At 39.5% G+C, this 15,772-nt stretch overlaps 1 protein-coding gene across 1 annotated transcript; it reads left to right on the plus strand.

Moving 5' to 3' along the window:
- The first annotated feature begins 123 nt into the window (after positions 1-123).
- On the plus strand, positions 124-15,647 carry sidt2 (SID1 transmembrane family, member 2). The gene is made up of 26 exons (XM_080845144.1): positions 124-380; positions 475-596; positions 1,066-1,230; positions 1,786-1,831; positions 3,554-3,655; positions 3,938-4,021; positions 4,353-4,452; positions 5,009-5,074; positions 5,171-5,264; positions 5,908-5,966; positions 7,959-8,030; positions 8,262-8,339; positions 8,839-8,954; positions 9,132-9,205; positions 9,891-9,957; positions 10,552-10,625; positions 11,188-11,311; positions 11,487-11,604; positions 12,861-12,997; positions 13,191-13,299; positions 13,567-13,643; positions 13,838-13,884; positions 14,103-14,208; positions 14,372-14,482; positions 14,747-14,860; positions 15,025-15,647. Exons 1-26 carry the CDS (start codon positions 138-140, stop codon positions 15,085-15,087), a joined length of 2,568 nt encoding a protein of 855 aa, XP_080701270.1. The 5' UTR covers positions 124-137; the 3' UTR covers positions 15,088-15,647.
- Positions 15,648-15,772: the final 125 nt, after the last annotated feature.

Genomic DNA, 15,772 nt, shown 5'->3' on the forward strand with positions numbered 1-15,772 from the left:
TCGCTAGCTAACGTTAAGGTTTCTTGTTTTTCGCCAGGTAATACCAGTTTAATCTTTTGTCATTTTAACTTGTATAAAGTAAAGAAAGCTAACGGTTGAGGCTGTTACTGTGATAGGGCAATTTGTTCGATGAAGTGATGCTAATGTGTTGGAAATCTCGACACAAGCCTTATCCTGGCTTTCTGTCGACTTGTTTTAAATGGATTTTTACACCGCTGTGGCTGTTAACATTTGTCTTAAACTTAAGCTGTTACGGGTTAGCGACAGAAACAAATACGATCGTTCAAAAAGATGCGCAGTTTGATTTTACCTACAACGATGAAGTGAAAACAGGCATCCAGACAATCTACGCTTTCAACCATACGGTCTCTCGGAACAAGGTATGTACAATGAACATATTGGAACATGCAAGTGATGTGTTAAACGTCGTAATATAACACGTAGTGCACGCATTTGTTGCTATTTCTCATCCAGACCGAAGGAATAAGAGTGTGGGTGAATTTGCTATCGGAGAATACAAAAAGCCCGATCCTTTTTGTTGTGAGGCAGAAGCAGGCTGTGTTGTCCTTTCAAGTCCCCCTAATTCTACGTGGTCTGTGAGTACTGGATTTGTTTTAACGACACAACTGTCTCGATCCACGCCAAACTCAGTCAATAAGAACAAAACACATTGATGAGGATTCTCGTCATATCATACATTCAATTAAGATAGCTTTTGTAGAATTGTGCCCTTCCCCTTGGTATGAAGCCTATACACCTGTCATTTTGCATAAACTCATTTTACGTGTCCTTAAGCTCATAGTAAACTCTCAGGAGGTGTCAACCTTCATTTGCACTTGTACATTATCAGTAGATATTATGTGCAGGCTCATCAAACAAAAGCCCAGCACCTTGTCCAGTGAGACAAGCAGTTCATTCATTTAATCTTTTGCCGATAACTACTACACTGCAGCAAGTATACTACTAGTTTAGTTGTATATGATACGTTGCCCTGACGTTTTCCAACTCTGTGAAGTTTCTATTCTAGAAATATGTTTTAACCTACCCCATTATTTTTTGTTGTAGCTACCAGAGGAAATATCAATACACCCAAGTTGGACGTACATTGTGTCAGCCACCTACACGTACTTTGGCAGAGACACAATACTTTTATGTGGATGTGTCTACACTCTCCAGTTCGGTAATCAGCTACCAGCTGAGAATCAGTCGTGTGGACAGATTCACATTGCAGTAAGTAGGAGATATATACTGTATGTTACCATAAAGGATTTGAATAATTTCAGTTACACATTGAACAAAATGTAAATTTCTTGTGCTGGTAGTTATGGACCAGTGGCCAGCACCCTAGTCCCCAGTTTTGACAACTGAAAACAAAATCTCACTACAATGAATAGAGAGCTTCTCAAACAACATGTTTAATCATATGGATAGATGGTAATCGAATTGCCTTTGCCTTTCCTGCCAATGGGTGCGAAGGATCAGACTCAGTGGAACAGAGTGGGTGTTATATTTACACACATCTTCCTGTCCTTGCTAGTCTACTAAGAAAAAAACGGTTTATACGCTGAAGTTGACAGCTGTTCTAATCAGGTCGCGTTTAGTTTAGTTTAGTTTGTTTGGTGGAAATTAAGTCAATGGACCACTAATTCAAAATAAGTGAATTATATGAAATGTAGTCCTTTTTCTTTTTGAAAATGAGCATTCATAATATAAACACTGATGTGTCAAAGTGTTCATGGAATAGAGGGAATAAAGGCTCACATGTCTCTGTATTCCTCCTCCCAGGACTGATTCGAAATTCAGCTTCACTGCAACTCCATCCCAACCTCAGGTAGGCACTCAGAACAATGAGAGGTTTGATTAATGCAAGCCTAATACACAAACATTGGTGAAGGGCATTTGATGTTTTGCATGACCTCAAGTGGCTAAGGGAGTCATCCATAGGGCCGGCACGACCCTCCTGTCAACCCGGGTGCAAGAGATGGAAAAAGCCCCCCCCCCCCTCTCAGAACTGATTGAGGGTAGTGCTCCAATGGGGGCAGGGTATTTTATTGTTAAGTGTTCAATGGCAATTGCGTATTTTGTATGAGGATACACCCATAACCAATTGAGCCACTGGTTTAGGCGCAAGAGATGGTTTACACCGCTATAAGATCGTTCAAACCATGCATCCTGTCCCTGTTATAAAGCACTGAATTAGTTTATTCTGAGGAGAAAACACAGAGAGTTCCCTAGGATCATGACTCATGCAATATTATTGTATTTTTTGGCCCCCTTTGAGACTGGGACCGGAAGTGTCTGCATCCCTTGCACCTCTATAGTGCAGGAAGTGTCTGCATCCCTTGCACCTCTATAGTGCAGGAAGTGTCTGCATCCCTTGCACCTCTATAGTGCAGGAAGTGTCTGCATCCCTTGCACCTCTATAGTGCAGGAAGTGTCTGCATCCCTTGCACCTCTATAGTGCAGGAAGTGTCTGCATCCCTTGCACCTCTATAGTGCAGGAAGTGTCTGCATCCCTTGCACCTCTATAGTGCAGGCCTTGGTCATTCCTCCTAGGCTCCTCCTTTTTTTGTTTGTTAAAGTAGCAATACAGAGTTCTGTTCCAAAACTACTAAGCTAATTACCTCAAAGGCTGAAAAAACCTTGCAAACACCACCAACAGCCCAGCTGACACTGATAGAAGCTTGCCAACATGCTACTGGTGTCTTTTGGCAGTATAGATGGCATATGTTGCATAGTGTTACTTAAAAGGTGCACAGACATTTCTTGAACATTAAGCTTGTAGCTTGATTGTTTTCTCCTTTGTAAGTTCGCTTTGTATAAAAGTGTCTGCTAAATGACTGAATGTGTGCAATGTAAATGTAATGTATGGTACCTTAAATCTGTGTGAATTTGTATGACACTTATCTGTAGCACCTAAAGCGAATTGAGATTTAGCAAAAGCTGTCTCCCTTCTCTGCATTGCTATGTATTTGCATGCTAGATAGCTAAGACTCTTTTAACACAGTTCAAACTTACAGTGGAATTACTTTGCCATTATATTGTAAAATAGGCCTCTTGTGCCTAAGGTAACAACTGGCACCAGGATTTCCTGTCTTGTGTCAGGAAGATGAAACAAAGTTGATGTCATATAATCATTTTAATGGTCTCTAGTTGTTGACACAGAGGAACCTGACACTCATGAGGTGTGTCAGGTAGCTTAGGTGTTGTGTGACCCTCATAAAGTTTAATGTTCTACAGTCCTCTGTGGATACATACACCATACAAGGAAATAAGGCTACATTTACAAATATGTGTTGTGACATGGTTGTGATGTGGTGATCAATGAAAAGAGACCAAACCAAATGTCCTGTAGCCTAAAATGGGATAGTTGTTGACCTAAATTGACTTTCTGGATGCTTTAATCGGCATATGATTCCATTTTAAGCCAAGCCTTCAGACACAGTTCATTCTTCAACAGAACTTTTGATGGAGGTGTACTAAACAGCATTGGTTAATAGCACCATGTGCACAATCTTAGGTAAATAGAAACTACTGTTTTTATCCTCCACAGTATTTCAAGTATGACTTCCCTGATGGTGTGGACTCGGTTATTGTGAAAGTGAACTCTCTGACCAACTTCCCATGCTCAGTCATGTCCATCCAGGATATACAAGTAAGCAGTTCTGACCTCCTCTCTTTTTCAATCACATGCCACTGTGGTATTGGTATTTCACAGTGACGTGCCACTGACCCTGGATCCAAATGAGCCAGTGCAGGCAGTGACACATATGAAATGTATATGTTATGCTTTAACTCACGTTATACACATGAACCTTAACATTGATACGATGCCAGTTAAACTTGTAGAGCAGGGACAAGCCTTTCATGCCTTTTACAGTCCTTTATGCTCATAACCTTTACCCTCATACCCATTACCTATGCTCAACCTTGACAGTGTCCAGTCTATGATTTAGACAACAACGTGGCCTTCATTGGGATGTACCAGACAATGACCAAGACATCAGCTATTACTGTTCAGGTAATGAGCAGTATATGCAGTGCATGTATCTGTAGGTTCTCTGCTTTCTGACTGGGACACTCTTTCCTACTCTCCTGTTGAAGATAGAAGCAGACAGATTGCATCGGTGAAATTGTACTTTTTGAAAGGCTTTTTATGTTTGAATCAATTATTCAAAGGTTAAGTAATAGCAGACAGTACTGTGTGTAGAATCCATAGTCTTTTGTGTGGGGAAATGTGACCGTAAAGCATTGAATTCTAATGATATTGCCTGTTGACTCTGTTGAATGAAAAATCTAAACATTTAATAAGAGTGTTATTGTATTATTACAATCTTTTTTTTTTCTTGTAGAGAAAAGATTTCCCCAGCAACAGTTTCTATGTTGTTCATGTGGTGAAGACTGAAGACGAGGCGTGCGGAGGTCCTCTGAAGTATTACCCACTGCTGCCAGGTTACTCTTGTTGTCCACCATTTGTTTAGAACGATACATGATCCCACCCCTGAGAAAAGCACTCAGTCTTAAAGATACCGACTAAGTTGTTCAGTCAGAAACTACAATCCCATATTCACTGAACCAGTACATTTCATTATGGTCGGTGTAGATGACTGGAGGGAAAAGAAACAAATATGTTACATTGCATTTGATTTCTGGGAATGTTCCTTTAGGGACTTTATTCATAAAACATGTAATATTTCTTTGTTCATTTTGATTGGTGGAGCATAGTAAAAACACAATTTGGATTTGAACAAACCATGAGAATCAGTTCAGGATTTCTTGTTAAGGTTATATCATTATGCATCCGTGTGAACTAAAGTGGTTTGATTGTAGTGAAAATCCAATCTATGAAAGTACCCGAATAGTTGTAGAATTTTAATTTCTACAGATTCCCATTGGGCTTCTTCAGTTAGGTGGAAATCCCTTCAAAAACACGGCTGAATTAGCCCCTGTTTATCATAGCTGTTGCTATGAAATGCTGATGTCTGTCTATTATGTCGCCCTATTTTAGATCAGTTGATGGATCCTGGAAACCGGAGTAAAACTCTTGAAGTGGTCGTTTCCCCTGCTATCAAATGTAAGGCCGACTGTTCTGGAGGCTTATTGTAGTCCAAGTGGTTGTTCGGAATTGCTGAACATTTTACTGGTCTTTCTCTTTCCTTATCTCTTTTAGCGGAGGTGTACGTCATGGGGATGCTCTTCTGCCTGGGTATCTTCCTGTCGTTTTATGTGCTCACCTTCCTCATGGCCTGTGTGGAAAACAAGAGGTAAGCTGCATTTTTTTCTTCAAATGTAAAAATGACCCGATAACCTACTTATAAACATGAAGGGGCAAGTTCGGACTTGGTTTTGGGCCAGATGTGTATCGTTTGACCTCTAAGTCTGTTATGATATAGGGAAATGAGTGGGTTTATGTGTCGTGTCTTGCTACTGTACTGATACAAACTGCCTATGGGCTGTAGCCCACTTAGAAGCCATAGCTTGGCCTTATTTCGTTTTGATGAAAGGCTGCTGTTCAAACACGATTGTGTACCTTAAAGAAGCAAAGACATTACCTTGATTTCAACAACGTGTCAGGGCCTAACCTTCCCGCCAGTATAATGACGTATGAGTATGACATTCTTACGTCATTGCCCGATCTTTAAACTGTATTGACTTTCTTTGGTGTTTTGAATCATTCTGCAAAAAGTTGGTCAATAATGTATACCATGTTCTCTACCCTAATCAGGTGAAAAGACCTAGCCTTGCGCAATCCATCTATCTGTGGGGTTATACCAGGCTAGAAGAGAGATGCAATCAGACAAAGTGGCCAGATAGATTTCTCCCTTGCTTGCCTGGTGTTGTTCTTCATGCCCTCGGCATAGACATGTTGAAGCAGGGTTCTCATGTCTCATGTATGGTTTTTTTCAGAGGTCCCCAGAGGAGGGAGGGTCTGGCGCACCCGGCAGACATGTCACCTGCAGAGACAGGTGAGTGTCTGGAACCAGGCACAGGGCCCACATACCTGCAGGGGTCCTTTGAGGACCAGGCTGTCTTAAAGTTTAGAGAAGTTTTAAAAACTGTAAGCTTGAAAACCCATGACGACCGGCACCTTAGTGTGTTTGCTGTATAAATTGGCTTCATATCTTATCACTGAAATAAAGACAATATAATATCCTATCATTCTAGCTTTTCTGATGACATTTGGTGAAATGCCCTCAGAAGCAAGTATGTCTGCTATACCCCTAAGTCTGCCTTTTTGCGTGTGCGTAAAGTATGAGAGGCAAATCTTCCTACTTGGCAAGATTCTTAACCAGCTAAAATGTCAGTTATCGCCTCAGAGTTTATTTGAGTGACATATTTTTGGAACTCCATGTGGATAGAGCGTCTGAAGCCAAATTTTGTGTAAAATTATTGCTTTATGGCCATCCTCATCTGTTTAAGACTCACACCAAGAGATTATGGATAATTTGGGGAATTACATTTACTAACAACTCTCTTTGTTTCTCCTCTGAAATCTCTCTGTTTCTCAACTCAGCCTCTCTGTTAGGTAAGCAACTCAAGTTACAATGTTTCTCCAATGTTCGTATTTAGCAATAATGTGTACAGACTCGCATACTTCCCACCCCATAACACATCAAGTGACATCATTCAGAGTGCATTTCGATTGGCATACCATGAATCTGTCATATTCGTGTTTTTTTTTTGTTTTCTTAAATAAGTCTCTTTGTCTGTTTCTTGCTATACTCCTATATTTAATTATCCAATGCTGTTGTTTCAATGCTGTTATATTTTATCTGTTAAAATAATTGCCAGGTGTGTTTGAGAATAAAGGTGTTCAGGTAGACTCATTGCCGGTTAATGATAATAAACAGGAAGATCAGCTGGGGAGAATTGTGAGCTTTGGATGCAAACTGCATTAAATGTGTTGTTGGAGCCACTCATGATGTCCTCTAAACTCCACAGAACCTCAGTCAGTCAGTGGGTGGGTGAAGACAGAAGCTGCAGTTTGTGTAGGGGTGTTGGCTCATTAATACTGGTCTGGTTGGAAATATAGCTTGACCAGGGTTGCTACACATGGAGACATAATCTGGTTTCGAAAATCTTTGGCGTAGGGGCAGAAAAGTGGACTCCAGGCACATATAAACAGTACTGGCAAAGGGAGGGAAAGAGTGAGATTGGAGATTGTTGGCTGATGTCGGAAGGTAACTGCATGTTCCGAAGTGCATTGTTGTGACTGCTATGAGACCACAGATGGTGTTGTATTCTAAGTTCAGTTTGTTGAAATAAGTATGGATGCAAATGGCATACTTAAAGCCACCTTAATCTATGGGGCATAAGTATGGATGCTGATGGCATACTTCGAGCCACTAACTAATGGACCTAAGTACAGCTGAAGGACCAGGGGGGTACATGGTTTAGTGACAAACCTGGGTAAGATAACTCAGAGTGGGAAATCTCCTTATAGAAGAGCCCCATGGCTTCATTCTCCTAGCCAAACAAAGCCATAGGGCTATCAATACCATTGATCAATAGGCTATCAGAACTATTGATAAGACCTTCTTGCCTGGTAAATTTAAATTGTGGTGCATGCAATTTGGGCTTTTGCCACGTATGAGGTGTTTTTTTTTACTGTGTATGAAGTTGTTATTTCATAGGTGTATTACTATATAGGGATGTGGACTAATCCTGAAAAACATACATGAATATCCTGTCCTTTTTGATAAACCAATCAGTAAACAAAATGTAAGCAGTTCAAGACTAGTTGAAGGAAACAAGCCACCATGAGCATAACAATTATCCAGTTTTAACATGCTTTTAAAGTGTTAAACTGTCTGTATTGGAGTATGAATTGTAACTCCTATGTCTGGTTAAATCACTTCGTCTTACAGTATCAGCTATTTCCCCACCAATGTTATGGCTTAACTTTTAAGTGCTTTGTCTAAGTTTTATTGTGTTTGGCATAGACCAGTCCACTACAGTTCAGTGTGATTTCTGTCCTTTTGCAGGAAAAGGCCTGGTTAATGCTTCGCCTTATGAGTACGGTTCAGTTGGTAAGTCATTTAGTGTGAATCTTACCTATGTGTCTTTGATGTGTCAACATTACCCTAAATGTCCCTCCCAGGCCACCTGAGATCCATGGTTACGTTTGGAAATATTACACAGCATAACGCACAAGTCAACTCTTAAAAGAAGCTCCTTAAAGTGTGGTGTTTCTTTCTGTACACTCTTCCCCTTAAGCCCCCAACTTATGCTTTGTCTTTTCTCCTTCTTCTATCATTCAGCGGACAATGGAAGCACTTTCAGCTCAGAAGCGATCACTGACAGTATAGCGTCAGCCGATGTAAACTATGGATACATGGGTATGGAAAACAGGAGCACACACATTTGCAGTATAATTGTATTCTTATTATTGAATAAATATATTAACAAAAAACGGTATGTTTTTGGTAAGTTTCATGTGGCCCTTTACGTACAATATATAACATGGATTTTGCAGGTCTTAAAATACATTCTACTAGTTGCCACAGGGAAGTGACAGGATAGGCTGACTGTGACTGTTTATGTGTAAGCAGAAGTAATGAGGATTCACTAGGATGGCATATTTGCATATCAATTCATTGTGTTCATTTGGTACAGAATTGGAAGTTCAGAAGATTCCATGCATTAAAATCAGTGTTCAAACCCTTTAGTTCACGTCTTTTATCAAACCTTTTATTGTAAGATGTACAACACAGTCAGACTGGGCACTGAAATTCTTAAGACAAGACACCGCACAACAACCATCATAACATGCCATTATAACTTTCTGTTAGTTATTCTAACTATATATTATTTCCCATCACCGTTTGTTTCTATTAGAACGGTCTTTGGGGAGTGTTGGCTGCAGTCGACAGGATTCTCTCAGTTCTGTGGAAGAAGATGATTATGACACATTGGCAGACATTGACTCTGATAAAAACATCGTCCGCACCAAGGTATGCTGATGCCATTTACACTTTAAATTTTTGTGTACTGTTGAACCTAGTAACTGTCTTGTAGGAAATTGTTCAGGTGTACAGTTGCATTAATGTCTAGTGGTGATAAAGACGTTTTATTTGAACAGTAATTTTTTTTATATAATTTATGTCTTGACAATTATTTGTCTTTTGCAGAAGTACCTCTGTGTATCAGATCTGGCACGCAAAGATAAGCGGATCCTGAGCAAAAAGTACCAGATCTATTTCTGGTGAGTGGTAACAAAACGTGATATTTTTACTGTTATCACAGAAAATGTCCAGTATGTACTGTATCAGGGCAGAGACTCGGTTACCACTGAGAATGCAAGGCATTCCATTTTTTGGTCCATATTCTTTATTTATCTACCCACTTGATTAGATTGACTTGTTTGAAGTTGGGAACATGTGAGATCTCTAGGTCCATAGCTGTTCCCCCTGCCAGGGACGTTGTGTGTAGGAATTTTCATTGGCCCTATCTAACTGCTATTCAAGGGGACAGAGACACCTAGACTTTCCTCTGTGACCTTCATTGCAGTCATTTGAAACAGCTGGACAGATATGGTATAGGAAAAAAATATATGATTTCATACGTTTAAGTCAACTATTTCATATATATGCAGTTGGAAAATAAGTAAACCAAGAAGATAGACTAGAGATTGTATGTTTTGCAGAATTGTAACTACATGCTGTATTAAGACCAAGCGCAAAACAATATCATTCATATATCCATAATATTTAGAGTTATGGTTCCAATAATGGTGTGGATATTCATTTCTTTTAGTCTAGAACCTCAGGCTTCTTTTAGACCAGTAATTGTAAGAGGCTTGAGTTGATGTCATATAAGGCCTTGACATTTGTGATACCAACAGTTAGTGGATGATGGTGAGATAATAAGTAGATGTGTTTTGTCCACAGGAACATTTCCACAATAGCTGTGTTCTATGCTCTACCTGTGATCCAGCTGGTCATCACCTACCAGACGGTACGGTTGGCTCATTACATCATTAGAGACATAGCCAGTGCCATTCTGAGTATTGTCCTTGTTCGGGGCACATGTAGGAACACTACACTAGAAACAGCCTAGAAATTGACTAAAAGTGGTGAATTATAACACTTATATTTTATAGCCCTTCCACAAAACATTTTTATTATTATTATTACAATTTTATTAAATGTTTCTGTTAAAGTTGCCCTGGCAACCTCAAGATTTGATGAGCAACAACTCCTTTCTTGATGAGGAGAGTGGCCATTTTTAATTTGCATAACATAGTGGATGGAAACTCGCACAGAAATGTTCATAAATATGCTTAAATATGCAAATGAGTTGGATGGAAACCGAGCTTTTGACAAGTCCTTAGATAAAGAAAAAGCTTCTTCTCTCTTGGGACAGTGAAAGAACTTGTTATAATTAGACTGGATTAGGCCAACAGCCCCAGCCTGGGCTTAAGTTCCAAATCCATCTCTATCAGGCCACTCAAACAGACTTAATATCTGCACACAAAAGACATCTAAAGTTCATTATGTTTTGTTGCAGTACAACTCTGATGCTTATTGGTTTTATTCTTGAAAATAACAGGTTGTGAATGTGACAGGAAATCAAGACATCTGTTACTATAACTTCCTGTGTGCACACCCATTGGGAGCGCTCAGGTTAGTATATTCTCATCGGCCATTAACCCTTAATTCCCTTTAATGGTGCTATGTTGGTTGTTTTAGGAAGCTTCATTGATAGACTAGTACAGTTAAGCTAATACAAAACTGTCCTTTGTGGAAAATAGTCCTCTGGTGAAAGGGTGTAGAATCAGAAAGGCCAAGGATTCCTCAGATGAATAACATTACATCAACAAGTGACTTGAAAAGGCACAGGACCTGCGTTTTTAGTTTTTTTTTTTTTTTTGTACGGCAACAGAAATCTTTCCTTGAAATCAAGACCAGGGAACTGAAGATTACACCAAATAACTACACAAATATACTAGATTAAGTTTAGAGAGTGTGATACTGAAAAAACATTTGATATTTTAGATACATAAGTTATATTGTTTCCATTTTTTTCTTTTCATGGAGTGCTGCTTCACCTGTTGTCTCTGAGAAACAACTCCATGAACTAATATTTATTAAGCAATTATGATGACTTTCTGATGGTTTGAGTGCATGAAATCATGTCATGTCATGTCATTCATTTATTTCATGTCTGCAAATTCTTTTCATGCAGTTCCTTCAACAATATTCTGAGTAACCTTGGTTACGTGATGCTGGGGTTGCTCTTCCTCCTCATTGTGCTTCAAAGAGACATAACCCACAACCGTGCGCTTGTACGGAACGACTTGGCTGCACTGGTGAGATGGAGTTGTGCAAATCAAATATCACATAAAATATAGCAAATAAAACCTGCTATTCTGCTATGATTATATAAACCTCTCTTCTTTATTTCTTTCTTTCTCTTTCTCTTTCTCTTTCTCTTTCTCTTTCTCTCTCTCTCTCTCTCACTCTCACTCTATTTCTATCTCTCAGGAGTGTGGAATCCCTAAACACTTTGGTCTGTTTTATGCAATGGGCACAGCTCTGATGATGGAGGGTCTTCTCAGTGCCTGCTACCATGTCTGCCCCAACTACACCAACTTCCAGTTTGGTAAGTTCATACGCAGGATTATTGAAGATGTGTGTTTTCAGTTTGTTCCAGTCAACTTCACGTTAAGTTATTATGGAGTGTAGTAACATTTAGAAACAACAGCTGCTCAACCCCAGTGCATTAGACCTCATAAGCTCACAGGACGGGAAAGCAATAAAGCTCCGCTATAACCCCTATCTACATACTACATACTCACAAACTGTACATGGCCAGTCTGTCCAGACCATGTCTGCACTAATGACTGTAAATACAGACGGACAACGTGTCTTCTCCAAAGTGAAGCACTGCATGAGTAGCCATAATGGATAGGTAGAGTTAGTCAAAGACCCAGTAGAGATCATTATGCGCTTATATTGATATTGTAGCCTTTTGTCACTAACAAATATGAGAACAGATGAAAAGGAATAGGAAAACATCACGGCAGGAATTTCACGGGTGGCACAATGGCCATAGCCATGGTTTTCCCCTTTTCTGGCCTTGATGTCCTTGTTAATATTGCATGCTCCTTGACTACTGTGGCCTTGGTGCCCTGCATGCTGTCTTTATTTATTACCTTTTTCTGAGAAACCAATGACGTTGGGGACATTGCCATTGTAAATGTATCCGTTGCCTAGTTTTACGCAAGACAAATGCTGCTTTCAGTTATGGTTTTGATGGCAGAGGCAATGCAATGTTATCTTGTTACAAAGATATGACGAAGTATTTCGATATCTAAACATTAATGTAGGCTATTAAGCCTACCCCTAGAATGTCATAAAGTTCACAAAAATGTTTACCAAATATTCTGTGATAAAAAGTTCTTGTTTTTCAAGTGAAACATAAAGTTCTCTTGTCAGCATTCAGTCATACAGTATTAGCGTATAACGTTACTTAGCCCATTTCTGTTCATAATAATCATCGGAGAAGGAATGAAAGTGACATCTACAGCATTGCTAGTTTGAAGTATTGTAATTAATAGAATAGTTAACAGTAGACTCTCAAACACCAGTCAAACAAACCGACAAGAGAGACAGAGAGAGAGAGAGAGATAGAGATATATTGTTACACTTCATACACTTTTGTGAGGCTTGAAATAGAATGATGAGCTGACGGTTGTTGCTGCAGCTTCCAGACATTCTACAACACCCTTCTGATATCGGGACAAGGGTGGGGGTCTACCAAACTATTAGGCGTACCTGACTTGATGGGTCAATCAGGGATAGGATACAGGTATTCTAAGAATAATGCACAAGTCTGATTTTTCCTTCTTTTTTCAGACACATCGTTTATGTACATGATTGCTGGACTATGTATGCTGAAACTTTACCAAAAGAGACATCCAGACATCAATGCCAGTGCCTACACTGCCTATGCCTGCCTTGCTGCAGTCATCTTCTTCTCCGTGCTGGGCGTGGTAAGTATAGCATTTAATCACCATCCGCATTCATTTTGTGGTTAGAACATCCTGAAACAGATGAAAAACTTATTTCAATTCTGTGTTTCACTGACTGTGGTTCACAAATAGTGTGAAAAAAAACCTTTTATAAATATCAATTGTGAGTGCTGGGTCAAGAAATGTTCAAGTGTGTTTCTATGGTTACCCCTAGGTTTTTGGAAAAGGGAACACTGTTTTCTGGATCGTGTTCTCGGTGATCCACATCCTGTTCACTATGCTCCTCAGCACTCAGCTATACTACATGGGCCGCTGGCGGTTTGGTGAGCTCTCTGTAAAGATCTCTATTAAGGAGCGAGAATTAACACTTTCATGCTTTCATGACTGTGGGTTTTAAAAAGTGGTTAAAATTCTGCAAACTATATCATATTCTGTATTTTCAGAAGAAAACTGTTTTAACGATAATGTATAACTCATTGCATATACTGCTTTATGATTAGTCTAGGCTTAGCCTTTAATGCTGTTGCCGTGCCTGAGCATGTAAATAATGCATAAAAAAACATACTGAATAAATCAATTGTTGATTACAGATTCTGGAGTTTTCCGTCGGACGCTACAGATCATCTACACAGACTGTATCACACACTGTAGTGGCCCTATGTACATTGTGAGTAAGACACAAAACAGACATGTCATGTTCCCTGTACAGTTAAACAATTTGACAGTTGGGGAACTGTTGCTTACTCTGCATATAACTGTAAAATATGTTATAACATATTATATTAAAACATGTGGGAAGCCAACAATTACTCCTTGAGTACACTTTGAACACTGTGTTTGTGTGGTGCTTGTTTATCTCAGGACCGGATGGTGTTACTTGTTATGGGAAACATTGTTAACTGGTCCCTGTAAGTATACAGTTCAATGCTATATAATAATTACAATCATTTTTTATTGTGTGTATCGTTATTATTATTGTGACCCAATTAACTAATCTTCACATTTAATGCTATGATTTTAGAAGCCTTTTCATGTGTAAATAGCTGCTGTAAATATTTTGTTTTGGAAAAGAGGTTGAATACATAGCAGGATCAGATGTCCAGTAACCCTTCCCAATGTTCCTCAGGGCTGCATATGGTTTGATTGAGAAGCCCAGTGACTTTGCTTCATACCTACTAGCCATTGCTATCTGCAATCTTCTATTGTATTTTGCCTTCTACATCATTATGAAGGTGAGAATACAATTCTGTGCATTTTTACAGTGACCCAGTTTTCCCCATACTTGTATTGTGATGTTTTAAAATTGATAATATATGTGTGTGTGTGTGTGTGCGTGTGCGTCTGTGTCTGTGTCTGTGTCTGTGTCTGTGTCTGTGTCTGTGTCTGTGTCTGTAGCTCCGCAGTGGTGAGCGGATCAAGTGCTTTGCCCTGGTGTGTATTCTCTTCACAGCAGTGGTTTGGGGCTTTGCTCTGTTCTTCTTTTTCCAAGGGCTCAGCACATGGCAGGTCAGCACTATTCAATACCACACGCTATAACATTTAAACTACATTCATGTCAACTATGTGGTTTGAAAAAAAATGTATATGTGAAAACTTGAATTGTCCTTTTATATGTATTGAATCATCATAACATTAGATTTAGCGCACACATTGTATCTGTTCAAAATAAACAGTATTGTAAACTAATATTAGATATATAATTCAACCAGTCTATTGCCATGGATTACATTCATCAGTGTGGTCACCAGTTTCTCCTTTGTCTTGCTGTAGAAAACTCCAGCTGAGTCTCGTGAGCACAACCGAGATTGCATCCTGCTCTCCTTCTTTGATGATCACGACATCTGGCATTTCCTGTCCTCCATCGCCATGTTTGGCTCCTTTCTCGTGAGTCCTCTTCAGTGCAACGCTTTTGCCAACCTAACCAATTTCTCAGAACCTGAACCTGAAAACACCCTAACCAATTTATCAGAATCTGAACCTTCGACAACCCTAACCATTTCATCAGAACATGAAACTGACACAACCTATCTCTCCACTTCTCCCCCCAGGTACTTCTGACTATGGACGACGATGTTGACTATGTACCGAGAGACAAAATCTACGTGTTTTAATCCATAGACTGACTCTCACCTGTCCCTGTCATTCACTGCATGGGCGCAAACCTACATGCACGTGGATGCAAAGAGTGACTGGCTGACTGGCTGGTCAGAGTGACTGTACTGCCTTTTCAGCCAGCCCTCTGCGCCCGGAGGCAAGAGGAAGGTTTCAGTGTGCCAATCAACAAATCTTGATCATTGCGGCCCTGCACATTAAGATCACGCCATCAAGACTACTGTCATTGCTGTCTTTTTTAAATGCTAACGGTAATTCAAATGATAATCAGGATGTTTGTTTTTTATGTGTATGTGATTGTGAGGGAAAAATGTGTCTTGCCAAATCAGTGGCCTTTAATGTTTCGAGTCCCTCCTGTGGTCAAGTTCCAATACTGTACTATTGCTGAACTGATCTTACAAGAATTGATTGTATATCAGTATATCATAAACATGCTTGTGACGAGCAGCTGTTGCACTATTTAAAGAGAAGGATCCACTTTTAATAATGGAAAAAAAATATCTTTTGTTTTGTGTTATGAATGGTATTATGTTCTGTTACTGTTTTACAATAAAATGATTTATGGACAAAAAGAAATTGGAATCTTTAATGTGTGAAAAGCAAGGTCGGGTATAGAACTGGGTAGAGGTCTGCTCTGCCTAGTCAAATTGGTAAACCATCATTCTGACTTTGTAATCTGCCATG

This window comes from Sprattus sprattus (assembly GCF_963457725.1).
Source record: "Sprattus sprattus genome assembly, chromosome: 9".
NCBI lineage: Eukaryota > Metazoa > Chordata > Actinopteri > Clupeiformes > Clupeidae > Sprattus > Sprattus sprattus.